This window comes from Rhincodon typus, chromosome 7 (assembly GCF_021869965.1).
Source record: "Rhincodon typus isolate 14 chromosome 7, sRhiTyp1.1, whole genome shotgun sequence".
Lineage (NCBI taxonomy): Eukaryota > Metazoa > Chordata > Chondrichthyes > Orectolobiformes > Rhincodontidae > Rhincodon > Rhincodon typus.
The window spans coordinates 95,172,173-95,192,256 of NC_063338.1; the positions used below are offsets into that span (position 1 = coordinate 95,172,173).

The following is a 20,084-nucleotide window of genomic DNA, read 5'->3' on the forward strand; positions in this document are numbered from 1 at the left end:
AGCCCTAGCTCTCTCAACCTTTCCTCGTAAGACCTTCCCTCCATTCCAGGCAACATCCTGGTAAATCTCCTCTGCACCTTTTCCAATGCTTCCACATCTTTCTTATAATGAGGCGACCAGAACGGGACACAATACTCCAGATGTGGCCGAACAGGCTTTTGTATAGCTGGAGCATAACTTCACGGCTCTTGAACTCAGTCCCTCTATTAATGAAAGCTAACAGACCATACGCCTTCTTAACAACTCTATCTACCTGGGTGGCAGCTTTCAGGGAACTGTGGACATGAACCCCAAGATCCCTCTGCTCCTCCACACTACCAAGAATCTTTCAGTTAACCCTGTATTCTGCTTTCAAATTTGTCCTTCCAAAATGAACCACATCACACTTTTCAGGGTTAAACTCCATCTGCCACTTCTCAGCCCAGCTCTGCATCCTATCAATGTCCCTTTGTAACCTAGAACAGCTCTCCACACTATCCACAAATCAACCCACCTTCGTATCGTCCGCGAACTTACAAATCCACCCTTCCACTCCTACATCCAAATCACTTACAAAAATCACAAATAGAAGAGGACCCAGAACAGATCCTTGTGGTACACCACTCGTAACTGAGCACCATGTTGAATATTTTCCATCCACTACCACCCTTTGTCTTCTAAGGATCAGCCAATTCTGAATCCGATCTGCCACATTTCCCCCTATCTTATGCCTCCTTACCTTCTGCATGAGCCTACCATGGGGAACCTTATCAAACGCCTTACCTAAATCCACGTATACCACATCCACTGCTCTACCTTTGTCCACGTGTTTGGTCACCTCTTCAAAGAATTCAATAAGGTTTGTGAGGCATGATGTACTCCTCAAAAATCCATGCTGACTATCACGAATCAAACTGTGCCTATCCAAGTGATCATAAATCCTATCTCTCAGAGCCCTTACCAATAATTTGCCCACCACTGAAGTAGGACTAACTGGCCTGTAATTTCCAAGGTTATCCCTATTCCCTTTTTTGAACAAGGGAATGACATTTGCCTCTCTCCAATATTCCGGCACTATACCCGTGGACAGTGAGGACAAAAAGATCATCGCCAAAGGCCCTTGGTTCCCATAGAATCCTTGGATAAATCCCATCAGGCCTGGAGGACTGTCTATCTTCAACTTCCTCAAAATTCCTAGTACAACTTCCTTACTAACATCCACCTCCTCTAGCCTACCTGCCTGTTTCACACTGTCCTCCTCTACAACTAGGTCCCTCTCAGTTGTGAATACTGAAGAAAAGTATTCATTAAGGACTTCACCTATCTCTTTAGGCTCCGTGCACAAATTCCCTTTAAAATCCTTGATCGGCCCTACCCTTTCTCTGGTCATCCTCTTATTCCTCATGTACGTGTAAAAAGCCTTGGAGTTTTCCTTGATCCTATCTGCCAAGGTTTTCTCATGCCCCCTTATAGCTCTCCTAAGCCCTTTCCTTCAGCTCCTTCCTGGCTAACTTGTATCCCTCTGGAGGCTTTTCCGATATATACTGCATTATGTTCTATTACCCTGACGTATTTACGCAAGGTATGATATGTCTGGTTAGTGCACAATATGATACTTTTCACTATATCTGAGTACATGTGCAAATAATAAAGCAAATCAAAATTTTCACCAATGAACAACCCAATTGCTTCAACTTTGTTGACTCCCATCAGTTCATTTGAAAACTCCAGTTAGGCCTGACCTTCCAACGTTGCGCCCCATCAGACAAAAAAAATTAGTCAACTCTAAATTTTCCTCATAACTTTGAGCCTGAAATTATTTCTTCTCTTAATTATCAGAACATTGGGGATTTATTGTTGATACTAGAGCATGCGGTAGTGGACTTTCTGCTGGTAGTTAGTTGAGGCAAAAATACAAGACTCATTAGAGCACTTCACAAAGCAGTTATGAATGAAGTCATTAGGAGTCAGGGGCCACATGCAAGAAAGTCTAGGTCAGGACTTCAAGTCTCCATCCCCTCAATGGTAGACCCTTTAGACCCTTTGATGTCATTAACCTATTTTGATAGCAATGTGCACTAACACCAGCTTTCTATCTTCTGATTTTCTTTTAAGGAAACTACATTCAGTTTCCTCAAACTGAGTTTTGAGCTCATCCTCCTGATTACCAAGAGGGCTGTCGAGGCTAGGTTATTAAAGGTTGATTATAGACTGATTTTTAATCAGTAAGGGATTCAAGGTTATGGGAAAAGGCTGGAAAGCGGAATTGGGGATTATGAGATCAGCTCTGATTTCATTGAATTGTGAATTGGACACAATGGGCTGAATGACCTAATTCTGATCCTATAGTCAAGTTACATAACCATTCGTCTGAAATCATCCCACTTTGTCACACCCATACCCTCTCAAAAGTCCACTTTTGACCAGATAGCCCACACATGATTAGATAGATGATGTTCAAAAACAGTGGCAGATTTGATTATGGCAGTATTCTTGGCCAATGGTCAGACCTTCTATGTTCAAGTCTACCTCTAAAGACTCAGGTATATAATACAGGTTGACACTTCAGGTACAATACCAAGGGAGGGCTGCTCTGTCAGAGGTGTCATATTAACTAGAGGCCTAATTGGCCTTCTCAGGTGCACTAAGTGGAGGAGGAGCAGGTGAGTAGTTAATATGTTGGCAATTTTTTATTCTGAACCAATCCCCATTAATAAATCATTGATTGATGTTTTTGCTGCTGGTTTGTGGCTTGACGTGAACAAATTGACTGTCCTAACTGTACATTAAACATACATGACTCAATGATTTACATTGTGTTGTAAAGGAAACGTGCATTTAGATAGTATCAATTTTAACTTCAAATGCAGGCACTAACTAAAGGCCACAGATGTTTGACCAACTGATAATAACAAGTGACCTATATATACACACATACTTACACACACGACAATGGCCTAGCGGCATTATCGCAAGACTTATGCCAGAGACGACCCAGGTAATTTTCTGGGAATGTGTTTGAATCCTGTCATTACGGAGGGTTGTATTTGAACTCAATAAAAATCTGGAATTAACAGTCTATTGATGACCATGAAACCATCGTTAATTGTCAGAAACCATCCATCTGGATCACAAATGCCCTTCAGGGAAGGAAGCTGCCATCCTTATCCGGTCTGGCCTACATGTGACTCCAGACCGAGGATAAGGTCACACGTCTCCCTGCTGTGAGCTGCTCGAGTTCCAACCTTCCATAATTACAGAGGTCACAGTCACATCACAGCATACACTGCCCCAAGGCTCATCTGCATTTTCATTAAATACTACTTCTATACAGGAGTTCTGGGTTCTGTTGCAGAGCCTGTTTGTAAGTCTATTTGTATGCAAGTCAGAACAATATAGAAAGGAGCTATTTGTAAGTGTAGGAATTATTACTATGTTGGGTCTTTAAAATTACACTGCTATGTGAGATAGTGTTCATAAGTTGGACGTTTGAGAGTGGGGACCCCTGCAGCTCAATTACCCTGCTCACCACCACAGGGTAATGCTGCAACTTAGCCCCGTCTTCCTATCTCAAAACAAAGTAAGGAACACATTGCAGGAATCATTTCATTTTTATTTGTGGACAACTCATGTGAATACATCTTGTGCACATTTGGAAGGTGAAATGAATTAACACCCATATCACCAGGGATTCTGTGCAGTGCTGTTCTGAGACATTCCCACTCGTTCTTAGACCTGAAATGTTGGTCTCCACATCAATTCTTGTTAGTGGTGGAGATTTTCACTAGGTTTCAATATGCTCTGGGTCGTCAAAAAATGTGAACAGGCAAGGTATAGAAGACTTGAAGAACTGATGTTGGCCACGTTGGGGGTGTGGGTTTTGGGATTGGCGGAGGTGAAAGTGGTCAGGAAAGAGAGCTACACAGGGATTTGAACCCATGCAAAAAAAAAAAAAATTCTGAGGAATTAGCTGTCTTGTTTCATTCCAGATTCAACAATGTGCAGGACACGTGCAGTGTTACTTGTTAAGTTTGTATCGTTTTCAGATTTCCAACACTGCTTCAAGAGATTGGGCAGGGGAATTGGGCAGGGAAGGGGGAAGAGAGAGAGAGAGATAGAGAGAGAGAAAGGAGAAGCAAGTGACATTTTGTCAGTAATGACTTTCAAAGTAGGTGCTATTTTAGCAACACGCTGGCGAAACAGCCTCTTTTAAAAGACGTTCCACAGCAGTTCAAGTCAAGACCTGAATTTTAAGATGTCTCACAGTTCATCCAGATTAGAAGATTATGCAGAATTTAAGTGAACAAACTTTAAAGAACCAAAAGCAATTTTTATGGTGTCCCTAATCTGCCCCCACAAGTTTTGTTCTTCTCTGTACAGCTTAGAAACAGTTCTACCAGTAGAGAATGGAGTTTCTGCAGTAGATGTCGCTAGAGAGCTCCCCGATTTTGGAACTGCAGTTGTCACATCTCAACTGATATACGAAGCTAGTTCAGGGAGAAGTTTACAGTAATTCAGCAATGGAGGAAAAAGAAATCAGCTGATCTACATTCTCACACAGCAACCTAAACAAGCATTTACTGATTTGTGTCAGGGTATGTTTTAAATAAAAGTCAATGGCTCTTTCCAAAGAGATTTTGATGCCCTTAAGTCAAACACTGTTTGGAATTAATACAGTTATTTATTTATTTATTTATTTTTTTTAAACAGAGCCACTTCATTCTGTTTGTCTCTCTAAAACAAACCCTTTTCTTTCTTCAGGTTCCTCTGTTTCCACTCTGGCATTGCATTAAATTTCATTCTTGACATATTGAAAACGATCAGGAAATCTTCATTTGAAAGGTACTCCTGTGTGATAAGGGGAAAAAGGACAAGATCTTAGCAATATCTCACTTTACCCAAGGCAAGTTTGAAAAAGGTGGTAACCTCAGCTGATACGAGAATCGAACCTGCATTATTAGCACCTCTCCACATTGCAAACCTAACAAATCAGCCAACTGAAATTGCTGGAAAAGCTCAGCAGGTCTGGCAGCATGTGTGAAAAAAGTCAGGGTTAACATTTCAGGTCCAGTGACCCTTCCACTCTGAGGAAGGGTCACCAGACCCAAAATGTTAACTCTTGACTTTTTTTTTCTTCACAGATGCTGCCAGACCTGCTGAGCTTTTCTAGCAAGTTCTGTTTTTGTTCCTGATTTACCACAGTTCTTTCAGTTTTTAGCCAGCTATTGGAGCTGACCAGCCAGCACAAAAAGGTGGTGGAAAACAGAAAGAGGGGTTGACCTAGGTTTGGTTGGATGACAGATGTCACAGGGCAGTTGCAGTTGGTGTGAGAGGATGACAGGAGATAGATGAACATGATATATCATGTCAGATCTCCCATTGGGAACAGCTACAAGCACGAGCTGCAATATCCAACTTTTCGTACCAACCTTCATTTCCTTTTTGTGAGCTTTTATATGTCACCTCAATGCTAGCATCAGAATCAGCAGTGCCAGTGAACACAAACCCCTACTTGGGCACTCTACGACAAAGATAAGACGCATCAATTTTGTCTGGCTCACCTCCTTCCGTGTAGGATCCACTCCTTGAGGCAGTTCCTCACCCGACTTATTAATCAGTTGCTCTGCTGGGTAGGTCTGGAGATGTTCTTTAGCTGATGACACATTATTGTAACTCTGAGAAATTTGAATGGTCTTCATATCCTGAAAATGGGGAGAAGAGAAACAGAAGAAATGGTTTTGAATAGAACTAATCCAATATCAAGAAAAGCTGTAGCAATTTTGTAGCTTAATGGGCAGTGTGACATGCAAACATATAAATTGGGAGCAGCAGTAGGCCATTTGGCCCCTGAAGTCTGCACTGTCAGTCATTCAGTAAAATCCTGACTAATTGGATTATTCCACATTCCCATCAATCCCGCATTAGTGAACCAGCTGGGTTTTTACAACAACCAATGATTGTCGCCTTGGTCCCAGTAATGGTGACTCTCTCAATATTCCAGATTAATGAACTAAACTCAAGTTTCACCCAGTTCCCAACATGGGATTTGAATCAGAGTCCCCATAGAATCAGCCAGATCCTCTAGAATACTAGTCCACTGAATCTATTACTCCATCCTCTCCCCTAAGCACAGGAGAATAGGAGCAACAGGCTCCAGTCAGCCAGAATTATAATTTTACAGAAAAAGGAAGCCATTCATCCAATCGTTCCTAGGATGGCTGTTGGAAAGAGCTATCCAATTCGTGCCTTTTCCACCCCATCACCCTGCAATTTTTTCTTCAAGTCTGGCTCTTCTGAAACTGCGAACTGTTTTTATGCTGTCATGATTTTGAACCTCTAAAATCTCCTCTTAACCCTCTGTCCTCAACAGCAACCCCATCCTTTGCAGCCTCTCACTTGTCTGAAGGGCCTCATAGGCTCGATACTATTTCAAAAAATCTCTGTACACTTACCCAGTCCTTGACATCCTCAGAGGTTAAAAAGGGGCAAGGAGTCAAAACATTCATTCCATATATCGCTGTATGGGTGCAGCTGAATGTTTCGTAGAAATTAGAGCAAAAGGCTCCTTACGTAAATATTCAAATTGTCATGTTATACAGTGAACAGAACCCCCACCCCCAGCTGATGTTTGCCAGTGAAAACTTTGCTTACTTCTATCAGTTCTTCAATAACTTGAGAATCATCAAACTCCACTTTCAAATCTTCATATCTTCCATCCTTGAAGAATTAGAAAAAGGAAATGAGCACATTGGAAGTCCAGATCACACACACCAGTCTCATTGCTTTACTGAGGGAGTGCCACACTGTCAAAAGGTGCTGTCTTTCAGCACAGACATTAAACTGAGGCCTGCCTTCACAGGCCTCAAGGCCACTGTTTAAAATAAGAGCAGGGGAGCTCTCCTTAGGGTTTTTTTTTATCCCAAACATTAAATTCAGGACTGAGGGGGTCAGTAGCTATACTGCATTTAATTGCCCTCTGGGCAATAAGAATCAACCACATTGCTGTGGATCTAGAGTCACATATTGGCCAGACCACACAATAATGGCAGATTTCCTTCCTTAAAAAGGATATTAGTGAACCATTAGATTTTTTACAATTGACTCTGGTCTCATGGTCACCGTTACACAAGTCTTTAATTCCAGATTTTTAAAAATCGAATTTAAATTTCTTAATCTGCCATGGTGGATCCATTCCCAGAACCTTAAACTGGGATTCTGGATTACTGGTCAAGTGATATTACCAATGTAATGCCCCATCTTTGTAGAAGCTGCACTTCAGGGAACGAAAGTATTAAAATGACTGAACTGCTTCAGGACATCCTGAGGTCATGAACATCACTATAGAAATGTAAGTTCTATTCTTTCAGTTACATTCTCCCAGAACTTGTTTGCTGCTTTGATGCTCATTAAAGAATTTATCACGTCTAACATTACAGGAGGTGGCCATTCAGACCATTATGCCCACGCAAGCTCTCAGCAATCCAAAAATAAAACCACTCCCTCGATCTTTCTCCCTAGTCCTCCAAAAATTCTCCTCTTTAAGATAGTTATCCAATTTCAATTATGATAGATATTGACTCTGCTTCTACTTCCCCTTTCCATCAGCAAATCCTAGATCACAACATACCAACAAGTGAAATAAAACATAGAACTGCAGATGCTGGAAACCTGAAACAAGAGCCAAGAACAGAAATTCCTCAGTTAGGAACATAGGAGGTGGTGGCCATTCAGCCCCTCAAGCTTGCTCTGGCTGCCATTCAGCACCTTCCAAACCCAAAACCACTTCCATCTAGAAGAGGGTAGCAGATACATAGGGAAACCTCCACCTTACACCATTCCAGGCATCATCCTGGTAAACCTCTTTTGCACCCTCTCCAAAACTTCCACGTTCTTCCTATAGTGTGGTGACAATCCAGGATAAAGCAACTCCCACTTGATTTTGCACCACACCCCAAAAACATCACTCCCTCCATCACGGACACCTCAGTAACAGCAATGTGCACCATCTGCAAGATACGCTGCGGAAAATCACCAAGGCTCCCTAAGACAGCATCTTCCAAACTCAAGACCACTTCCATCTAGGAGGACAGGAGCAGCAGATAAGTGGGAACACACCCTGCAAGTTCCCCTCCAGGTCACTCACCATCTTAACTTGGAAATATATCACTGTTCCTTCAGTGTGACTGGAACAAAATCCTGGAATCCTTCTCTATCAGTGTTGTGGGTCTACCTGCAGCACATGACAGTAATAGTTCAGGGAGGCAACTCACCACCTTCCTTGGCAGCAATTAGATTTGGGCAATAAATGCTGACCCAGCCAATGATGCTCAGTTTCCCAGTATGTATATATACAGAAACCACCAACCTCAACACCATGTTCCCATCGTATCCTGTCACTTAATGTCATTAGTAATGAAAATCTATCAATCTCTGTCCCAGACTTACTCAATGACTGGGCTTTCACAGCCCTCTAGGGGAACAGAATTCCAAAGATCCACTGCTCTTCAAATGGAGAAATTCCCTTTCATCTCAGTTCTAAATGGCTTGCCCAATTTTCTGAGACAGTGTCCCCTGGTTCTAGATTCACCAGATGTTTTATTCATCCACAGGATGAGGGCATTGCTGGCTGGACCAGCATTTAATGCTGATCCTTAATTGCCCAGAGGGCAATTGAGAGTCAACCACATTGTGGGTCTGGAGTCACATGTAGGCTAGCCAGGTAAGGATGGCAGATTTCCTTCCCTAAAGGATATTTGTGAACCAGATAGGTTTTTCCCAATGATTGACAATAGATCCATGGTCATCATTAGACTCTTAGTTCCATATAGATATTGAATTCAAATTCCACGGCTGCCACTGTGGGATTCGAACCAGAGTCCTCAGAACATTGCCTCGGTCTCTAGATTAATAATCTAGCAGTAATACCACTAGGCCATTGCCTTCCCCACCAGATGGTGAAACATCCTTTCTGCCTGTACCCTTTTGAGCCCTTTAAGAATTTTGTAAGTTTCTATGAGATCAACTCTCATTCTATCTCCCAAGAATACTAGACCAATCTCTGCAATCATCCCTCATCAGACAGATACACCATCCCAGTCTGGAGAACCTCCGATGTCCTCTCTCTAACAAGTATCCTTCCTTATACAAGGGGACCAGAGCAGCACTCCAGGTCTGGTCTCACCAGTGTTCTATGCAATTGAATAAGTCATCTTTTCTCTCATCCTCAAATCCTCTTGTGATACCAGGCAATGTAGCTTTTACCTTCCAAATTGCTAGTTCTAGATTCTCCAACAAGACAAACTGGCTATCCAAAAATCTGTGTCCCTGCTTTTAAGTAGATTATTTTACATAGGCGTCACTTTGGTCCCCTCCTGACAGGGATACAAACTATCAATTCCCCTTTATTCAATCTATCCTTTAACCTCATCAGGTGGAAGATCAGTCCCACTCCCTAATCCAATTCCAGGGAACAAATGGGTAATTTCCAAGGTCTTAAGGGCTTTTCTCAAGTGTGGTGCCTGAAATTGAACACAATATTCCCATGAAAGCCTGATCGATGTACAAAGGGTTTTGTGCAACTTCCATTATATTTGTACTGAACCCCTAGTTATAGACAATGAAAATTTTTATACTTTCTACTCCCAAAGTCATAGATTAATGTATGTACACCTTCCATACCGTCACCCTAAAGTCTCTCAATTTCTGGACCCCTTTAAAATTAGCAGCATCCCTCGATTCCCAGCGTATCCAAAATTATGTTATGTGTCTTGAAGATGCTTGACTAGGGATCTTCACATCTCCCATGGGATAGAGAATGCAGAAGGTATCCAACCCTTAGTGGAAAAAAAAAATCTTTCCTTATCTCTGTCCTAAATGGCTGACCCCCATCTTGACACCATGGCTTGCTAGATAGGGAAAGTATTTTATCAGCCTGTCAAACCCTTTTAGATACATTCAATGAGGTCATTTCTCATTGAATCTATACTCCACTGGAGTTTACAGTCTAGTCAATCTGTCCTTATAGGTAACCCTTCTTACTGAAGAAGAGTCCAAGGAGTTTTCATTGCACCCACTTTAAATACATCCTTGCTTAGGAAAGTAGTCCATAATGGTATGCACAATTCCAGTGTGGTCTTGTCAAAAACCTATACATTTACAACCAGGCTTCGATACTCTTGTGATGAAAAGTACATTATTCACATGTAATCATTTTTGGAGTTTGGATTTCCAAACAGTGGTATCTGGGTGTTGGTTACTTTTGTGAAGGGCTTTCTTTAAAAAGAAACAGGGTCAGAGAGAGATAACAAGGTGTACAGCTGGATGAACACGGCAGGCCAAACAGCATCAGAGGAGCAGGAAGGCTGACGTTTCGGGCCTAGACCCTAGAAATGGGGGAGGGGAAGGGGGTTCTGAAATAAATAGGGAGAGAGGGGGGAGGCGGATAGAAGATGGATAGAGGAGGAGAAGATAGGTGGAGAGACGACAGACAGGTCAAAGAGGTGGGGATGGAGTCAGTAAAGGTGAGTGTAGGTGGGGAGTTAGGGAGGGGATAGGTCAGTCCAGGGAGGAGGGACAGGTCAAGGGGGTGGGATGAGGTTAGTAGGTAGGAGATGGGGGTGGGGCTTGGGGTGGGAGGATGGGATAGGTGGGAGGGGGGGACGAGGTGGGCCGGGGGGGGGGGGGGGGGGAGGGGGGTGAGATTTTGAAGCTTGTGAAGTCCACATTGATACCATTGGGCTGCAGGGTTCCCAAGCGAAAAATGAGGTTGCAGGAACAACACCTTCGGGTGGCATCGTTGTGGCACTGCAGGAGCCCAGGATGGACATGTTGTCTGAGGAATGGGAGGGGGGAGTTGAAATGGTTCGCAACTGGGAGGTGCTGTTGTTTAGTGCAAACCGAGCGTAGGTGTTCTGCAAAGCCTCCTCTACATCGGGGAAACCAAGTGGAGGCTTGGGGACCGCTTTGCAGAACACCTATGCTCGGTTCGCACTAAAAAAACTGCACCTCCCAGTCGCAAACCATTTCAACTCCCCCTCCCATTCCGCAGATGACATGACCATCCTGGGCCTCCTGCAGTGCCACAACGATGCCACCCGAAGGTTGCAGGAACAGCAACAGCAATTCATATTCCACTTGGGAACCCTGCAGCCCAATGGTATCAATGTGGACTTCACAAGGTTCAAAATCTCCCCTCCCCCTACCGCATCCCAAAACCAGCCCAGCTCGTCCCCACCTCCCTAAACTGTCCTTCCTCCCACCTCAAGCCCCACCCCCATTTCCTACCTACTAACCTCATCCCGCCCCTTGACCTGTCTGTCCTCCCTGGACTGACATCTCCTCCCTACCTCCCCACCTACACTCACCTTTACTGGCTCCATCTCCGCCTCTTTGACCTTCTGTCTCCTCTATCCACCTCCCCCTCGCTCCCTATTTATTTCAGAACTCCCTTCCCCTCCTCCATTTCTGAAGAAACGTCTAGGCCCGAAACGTCAGCTTTCCTGCTCCTCTGATGCTGCTTGGCCTGCCGTGTTCATCCAGCTCTACACCTTGTTATCTCAGATTCTCTAGCATCTGCAGTTCCTACTATCTCAGGGTCAGAGAGTCCTTCCAAAACAGTGAACTCATTGCCCAGAAAAAAGTGGCTGAAGAAGCTGCTGGTGTTATTAGAAAATTGTTTATGCTGTGGTGATTTATTGAAGGTGAGTAAACATCAAAAGCCATTAGCTCATTTTCAGTTCGGAATATCTAGATGAGTTTTTGTTCAGAAAATCCAGACATTGAAAATACTTTTAGGGCAGTTCAGAGGAGGCCTGACTGGGGTCAGAAACATAGATCATAGAATCCCTACAGCGTGCAAACAGTCCCGACGGCCCCTCAAGTCCACACCGAACCTCTCAGCATCCCACCCAGACCCATCCCCTTATAACCCATCTAATCTACACATTTGCTTTCTCACTGAACAGGAGGATGGGAAAATTCAGGGAAAACATAGGCACCTCAGGTTTAGTTTGTGAAACTTCCAAACCAGGAGGGGGTTTGGTTACAAATCTGCAAGGTTAGAATGGACAATGTACAGGCTGTCAGTTGTGGAAGATTTAACATTGTTAGACTTGGGAAAGAATTGTCAAATTATCTTCGGGAAAAACTTAGGACAGTCAGTCAATGGGAAAGAATCTGTCAGGAGTCAATTAAGTAGAACCCTAAAGAGTTGAGATAGGAACTGCAACTTTTGTGGATTTGCATTTCTGTAACAGATAATGTTAGGAACAATGTAACTTTGTTTTGCTGTGTGTTTTAATATCGTTCTAATAGTGTTCTATATTTAGATTGTTTGTTTTTATTTCTGTTATGTTCTATTTTGTTGTTAAAATATATGCAACCTTGAGAAAATGTGTTTTGGAGACTGATGATCTCTAACTAACCTCTTTTAAAAAAAAAAACCACAATCAGGCCAGATTTTATTCTGAGATTTGACTGGTCTAGCAGTCTGTTCAGCTGGGATCACAACACGCAAAGACCAACATATAATTTGCCTTGTGTTGTACATCAAACACCTTTATTTTTAGGTATAGCCTGATCTAGCTGGGGAATAAAGTGTCCCGTGAACACACACATGACCCCACCTACTTACATTCCACAGATGTTGGTCCCAGGCCATGAACCATCCAGTGAATGTTGGGGGCTCAAAACCTTGCTTGACAATCACCATTGGAGTGCCAGGGTCACGGGTGGCTGGATGGGTGTTGAGGTACTCTTGTGCTAGGACAGTAGAATCCTTCTTCTCCCTTTCATTGGCCCCATTACCAATCCACAGGAAAATCTGGCATTTGGAGAGAGAGAGAGACAGAGAACATTTAACTTCCAAGCACCAATTCATTGGAGGAAGCTGGACCTCTTGCCTGGAGAGAACCATGAAAATGACGACCTAAGAGAGGTCCTTGCAAAGGGGTTTGACAGGATTGATGCGAGGATGATGTTAAGTAAAAAGACAAAATGCTGAAGAAATTCAGCAGGGCTGGCAGCATCGGTGGTGACTCCCAAATAAAGGAGACATATTGGAGTCGAAACGTTAACTGTTTCTCTCCCCACAGATTTTTGTTTTAAATTTCAGGCTTTCAACATTCACAGTATTTTGCTTTGAGTGGGGAAGTTGTGGGTCCATCAGAAACTAGAGACCGATTAAATGGGATAGTCACTGATAAATCCAAATAGGAAATTGATGAGAAACTTTAACCAGGAAATGTGGAACGCGCTTCACAGGGAGTGGGTCAGTGCATTTAAGGGTGGGCTGGATAAAGTATGAGGGAGAAAGCAATTAAGAATAAGGTGATGAGATGAGTTGGGAATGATGGTAGTAGGTGTACATCGAGCATAAACATTGGCATTAACCAGTTGGGCTAATTGACTTATTCCTGGGGCTGTCCATTCCAGGGCTGGAAGAACCAAAGAACTGCAGATTATGAAGATCGGAAACAAAAACAGATTACTGGAGAACCTCTGCAGATCTGGCAGTGTCTGTGGAGTGAAAAAGTGTGTTATCATTTTGGGTCCAGTGACCCTTCTCTGAAGAACATTCAATGAATTTATGATGGGAGAAGGATCATGTTCAGCTTAAAGCAATCAGTCCAAATAGTGCCATCAAATTCCTCATCTCTACCACAGAAAGATTGACTATGAATCATACACAAATTAGGAGTAGGCATAGGCCATTCAGCCCTTCGAGCCTGCTCTGCCATTCAATAAGATCATGGCAAATCTGTTAGTGCTCTGAATTTCACATTCCCATCTACCCCACAATAATCTTTGATCCCCACGTCTGATGATAATTGATTTATCTCCACCTTAAAAAAAAAGAATTTGATCCCACCTTTACCTTCTCATGAGGCATATTGGATGGAGGCATGATATAGATGAAGGCCATTCAGTCCATCAAACCCATTCTGCCAATCCCTGAGATCATGGCCAATCTGCATCATGGAATACCCTATCCACTTTCTCAGTGTCAACACGGTCCCCCAACAAAACTCTGTTGATCTGTTGTGAACAATAGGACATGGAATTCCACCACGTGCTATGTTTTTACTGTTACACAACCATGGGATCTACTTCTATATCCAGAAAATTCCAGGAACTGGGACCTATTCTGATTGCACAGTGGAACATTACAGAACACAGATTTGATGCTTGAATTATTCTTTTCATAAACCTGTTCCCAGGTGTCCAAAAGCATAACATCATCATCATCAAGGTCGTCTTGAGTGAAGTCCATGATCTCCGAGGCAATGAAACGCCCAATCTGGTTGGAGCATTCAAACAGGCGTGGGACGACAGTCTCATTTTCCTCTTGTAAGCTGAAATAAAAGAGAGTTACTGATAACAAACAAAATGTTAGTCACCTCTGTTACAGAATAAAACCATTGCTCCATATTCCTCCTACTCTCAAAAGGAACAGGAGGAGGCCATTCAGCCCCTCAGGCATGTGCCATCAGTGAGATCATGGTTGATCTGCAACTCAGCTACTTCATTTACTGACCTTAACTGCATGCCCTTCCACAGTTGGGAGATGATGGCCCAGTGGTATTATTGCTACAGTATTAGTCCAGAAACCCAGCTAATGTTCTGGGGACCCAGGTTCAAATCCCACCATGGCAGATAGTGGAATTTGAATTCAATAATTTTTAAAAGCCTGGAATTAAGAATTTACTGACGACCATGAAGTCATTGGCGATTGTTGGAAAAACCCAGCTGGTTCACTAATATCCTTTAGGGAAGGAAACTGCCATCCTCACATGGTCTGGCCTACATGTGACTCCAGACCCACAGCAATGTGGTTGACTCTCAACTGCCCTCTGAAATGGCCTAGCAAGCGCCTCAGTTGTACCAATCGCTACAAAGTCTCAAAGAAATGAAACCAGACGGATCACCTGGCATCGACCATGGCACCGGAAAAGATAACAGCAGAAACAGCCCTGTCGACCCTGCAAAGTCCTCCTCACTAACATCTGGGGGTTAGTGCCAACACTGGGAGAGCTGTCTCACAGACTAATCAAGCAACAGTCTGACATTATTTGTAAGGAATGATTCTGACATTATGACTACGTACCAGACACCATCATCAGCATCCCTGGATATGTTCTGTCCCACCGGCAGGACGGACCCAGCAGAGGGGATGGCACAGTGGGATACAGTCGGGAGGGAGTTGCTCTGGGAGTCCTCAACATGGAATCCGGACCCCATGAAGTCTCATGGCTTCAAGTTAAACATGGGCAAGGAAACCTCCTGCTGATTACCACATACCATCCTCCCTCAGCTGATGAATCCGTACTCCCTCCATGTTGAGCAACACTTGGAGGAAGCACTGAGGATGGCAAGGCCACAAACTGTACTCTGGGTGGGGGATTTCAATGTCCACCACCAAGAGTGGCTCGGCAGCAGTATTACTGATCGAGCTGGTCGGGCCCTAAAGGACGTAGCTGCGAGACTGGGTCTGCGGCAGGTGGTGAGGGAACCAACAAGAGGGAAAAACATACTTGACCTCATCCTTACCAATCTGCCAGCTGCAGTTGTAACTGTCCATGAGTCCTTCCAGTGGAGAATAACTTCCATCGTGTTGTGTGGCACTATCACCGTGCTAAATGGGACAGGACTTCGCACGGATCTAGCAACTCAAGACTGGGCATCCATGAGGCGCTGTGGGCTATCAACAGCAGCAGGATTGTGCTCCAGCACAATCTGTAACCTCATGGCCGCGGCATATCCCCCACTCAACCATTACCATCAAACCAGGGGATCAACCCTGGTTCAATGGAGAGTGCAGGAGGGCATGCCAGGTACAGCACCAGGCATACCTGAAGATGAGGTACCAACCTGGTGAAGCCAAACAGGATTACTTGCACACCAAACAGCGAAAGCAGCAAGTGATAGACAGAGCTAAGTGATCCCACAGCCAATGGATCAGATCTAAGCTCTGCAGTCCTGCCACATCCAGTTGTGAATGGTGATGGACAATTAAACAACTCACTGGAGGAGACTCCACAAATATCCCCATCCTCAATGGGAAGAGCCCAGCACATCAGTACATAAGATAAGGCTGAAGCATTCATAGCAATCTTCAGCCAGAAGTGCTGAGTGGATGATCCATCTCGGCCTCCTCCAGTGGTCCCCAGCATCACAGATACCAGTCTTCAGCCAAATCGATTCACTCCATGGTGATATCAAGAAACGGTTGGAGACACTGGATACTGCAAAGGCTATGGGCCCTGACAACATTCCAGCAACAGTACTGAAGACCTGTGCTCCAGAACCTGCTGCTCTCTTAGCCAAGCTGTTCCAGTACAGTTACAACACTAGGATCTACCCAACAATGTGGCAAATTGCCCAGGTATGTCCTGTACACAAAAAGCATGAAAAATCCAACCCGGCCATTTACCGTCCCATCAGTCTACTCTCGATCGTCACTAAAGTGATGGAAGGTGTCACTAACAGCGCTATCAAGTAGCACCTACTCAGCAATAACCTGCTCAGTGACACCCAGTTTAGGTTCCACCAGGGCCACTCAGCTCCTGACCTCATTACAGCCTTGGTTCAAACATGGACAAAAGAGCTGAATTCCAGAGGTGAGGTTAGAGTGACAGCCCTTGACATCAAGACTGCATTTGACTGAGCGTGGCATCAAGGAGCCCTAGCAAAATTGGAATCAATGGGTATCAGGGGGCAAACTCTCTGCTGGTTGGAGTCATACCTGGCACATAGGAAGATGGTTGTGGCTGTGGGAGGTCAATCATCTCAGCTCCAGGACATCTAAACAGGAGTTCCTCAGGGTAGTGTCCTCAGCCCAACCATCTTCAGCTGCTTCATCAGTGGCTCTTCCTCCATCATAAGGTCAGAAGTGGATATGTTCAATGATTGCACAATGTTCAGCACCATTCGTGACTCCTCAGATACTGAAGCAGTCCATGTTCAAATGTAACAAGATCAGACAATATCCAGGTTTGAGCTAAGTGGCAAGTGACATTCGCGCCACACAAATGCCAGGCTATGTCCATCACCAATAAGAGACAATCTAACCACCGCCCCTTGACATTCAATGTTGCCATCACTGAATCCCCCACTATCAACATCCTGGGGGTTACCATTGACAAGAAACTCAATGGACACACCACATAAACACAGTGGATACAAGAGCAGTCAGAAGCTGGGAATACTGTGGCGAGTAACTCACCTCCTGACTCCTCAAAGCCTGTTCATCATCTACAAGGCACAAGTCAGGAGTGTGATGGAATACTCCCTACTTGGCTGGATGAGTGCAGCCCCAACAACACTCAAGAAGCTTGACACCATCCAGGACAAAGCAGCCGCTTGATTGGCACCACATCCACAAGCACCCACTCCCTCCACCACCGACACTCAGTAGCAGCAGTGTGTACTATCTACAAGATGCACTGCAGAAATTCACCAAAGATCCTCAGACAGCACCTTTCAAACCCACGACCACTTCCATCTAGAAAGACAAGGGCAGCAGAAATAGGGGAACACCACCACCTCCAAGCTCCCCTCCAAGCCACTCACCATCCTGACTTGGAAATATATCACCGTTCCTTCACTGAAGCTGGGTCCAAATCTTGGAATTCCCTCCCTAAGGGCATTGTGGGTCAACCCACAGCAGTGGTTCAAGAAGGCAGCTCACCACCACCTTCTCAAGGGGCAACTAGGGATGGGCAATAAATGCTGGGCCCAGCCATTGACACCCACATCCTATGAACAAAAGATATGCATCCTGGTGTTTTGAAGTCTCAGAAGTTTCTGCAGCAAACCTGTTGAATCTTTTAAAACATCTTGCACAGATAACCAAACAGGAGAGAATACAAACCTGGTTTCTCAAACCAGTCTTCTTCAATAAAGCCTCAGGAGGTCAATGTCAGTCAGTCTGCTTTCTTACATTTTGCCATGACCTGCATCAACTTATTCCCAAGCAACTGTTTGAGGGCAAGTCAAGCACCTCTAATGACCTCCAGGCATTCTGGATTGCTTTAATGTCAATGAAGGTCTTTGGAAGGATGGTCATTGGTGTATGCAGGAAATGCAGCAGCCAATTTATGCACAGCAAGCTCCCACAAACTGCAATGTGATAATGGCCAGGCTCTGAGCTCTATAATAACAATAGTGATGTTGAATGATCAATACTGGACACCAGGGAAACATTTGCTCCTCTTCAAGATGATGGCCATAGGATTGTTTATGTTGCCCTAAAAAGCCAATTGATCATTACTTTTGAGATGTCACACAGGAAGACAGCAGATCCAGCTCTCTGTGTTGCAATGGGAGTTATGGATTATCTGCTCAAGTCTGTAAGGTGGGAACCCAATCCATAATCTGATCTTTGTGGAGTACATGGGTATCAGCTGTATAGAACTTCACTTAGGCCATGTTTGGAATATTGTGTACAGTTCTGGTCACCACACTACCAGAAGGATGTGGAATCTTTGGAGAGAGCACAGAAACAGTTTACCAGGATGTTTCAGAGATAGTAGGAACTGCAGATGCTGAAGAATCTGAGATAACAAGGTGTAGAGCTGGATCTCCACCTCTCGACTCCATTTTCTCCCCCTTGGTCCAGGAACTCCCTACCTACGTCCGTGACACCACCCACGCCCTCCACCTCCTCCAAAACTTCTCATTCCCTGGTCTCCAACACCTCATCTTTACCATGGGATGTCCAGTCCCTATACACCTGCATTCCCCATGCAGATGGCCTAAAGGCCCTCTGCTTCTTCCTGTCCCGCAGGCCCGACCAGTCCCCTTCCACCAACACCCTCATCCGCTTAGCCGAACTCGTCCTCACCCTCAACTTCTCTTTCAATTCCTCCCACTTCCTACAGACAAAGGGGATGGCCATGGGCCCAAGCTATGCCTGCCTCTTTGTAGGATACCTGGAACAATCCCTCTTTCGAAGCTACACTGGCCCTAAACCCCACCTCTTCCTCTGTTACATGGATGACTGTATCGGCGCCGCCTTGTGAACAGTTCATCCACTTCACCAAAACCTTCCACCCCAACCTTAAGTTCACCTGGACCATCTCTAATACCTCTCTCTCTCCTTCCTGGACCTCGCTGTTTCCATCTCTGGCAACCACCTGGAAACCAATATCCATTTCAAGCCCACCGACTCCCACAGCTACCTAGAATACACCTCCTCCCACCCACCTTCCCGCAAAAATGCCATCCCCTATTCCCAATTCCTTCGCCTCCGCCGCATCTGCTCCCAGGATGAGCCATTCCACTCCCGAACATCTCAGATGTCCTCGTTTTTCAAGGACCGCAACTCACGCTCCCCCACCCCCCACCCTCCCACGCAGTGGTCAAGAACGCCTTCGACTGTGTCTCCTGCGTTTCCCACAACTCATCCCTCACATCCCCTCCCCGCAATAACCAAAACAGAATCCCCCTCGTCCTCACGTACCACCCCACCAACCTCCAGATCCAACGCATCATCCTCTGACACTTCCGCCATCTGCAATCCAACCCCACCAACAAAGACATCTTTCCCTCCCCACCCTTATATCTGCTTTCCGGAGGGACCACTCTCTCCATGACTCCCTTGTCTGCTCCACACTCCCCTCCAGCCCCACCACACCCGGCACTTTTCCCTGCAACCGCAGGAAGTGCTACACCTGCCCCTACACCTCGCCCCTCACCCCCAAGACGACTTTCCACATCAAGCAGATATTCACCTGCACATCTGCTAATGTGGTATACTGCATCCGCTGTTCCTGTTGTGGCCTCCTCCACATCGGGGAAACCAAGCGGAGGCTCGGGGACCGCTCTGCGGAACACCTACGCTCGCTTCGCACTAAACAACTACACCTCCCAGTCGCGAACCATTTCAACTCCCCCTCCCATTCCTCAGACAACATGTCCATCCTGGGCCTCCTGCAGTGCCACAACGATGCCACCCGAAGGTTGCAGGAACAGCACCTCATATTCCGCTTGGGAACCCTGCGGCCCAATGGTATCGATGTGGACTTCACAAGCTTCAAAATCTCCCCTCCCCCTACCGCATCCCAAAACCAGCCCAGCTCGTCCCCGCCTCCTTAACCTGTCCTTCC

At 45.1% G+C, this 20,084-nt stretch overlaps 1 protein-coding gene across 1 annotated transcript in view; it reads right to left on the reverse strand.

Annotated features, from left to right (window-relative positions):
- Positions 1-4,651: 4,651 nt before the first annotated feature.
- LOC109924038 (villin-1) overlaps positions 4,652-20,084 on the reverse strand; it is a 62,226-nt gene continuing 46,793 nt past the window's right edge. The window contains exons 15-19 of the mRNA XM_048599373.1: positions 14,186-14,330; positions 12,611-12,799; positions 6,631-6,696; positions 5,541-5,681; positions 4,652-4,827 (exon numbers count right to left, since the gene is read on the reverse strand). Coding sequence (XP_048455330.1) covers positions 4,714-4,827; positions 5,541-5,681; positions 6,631-6,696; positions 12,611-12,799; positions 14,186-14,330 — 655 coding nt within the window. The 3' untranslated portion in view covers positions 4,652-4,713. The remainder of the gene's footprint in view (positions 4,828-5,540; positions 5,682-6,630; positions 6,697-12,610; positions 12,800-14,185; positions 14,331-20,084) is intronic.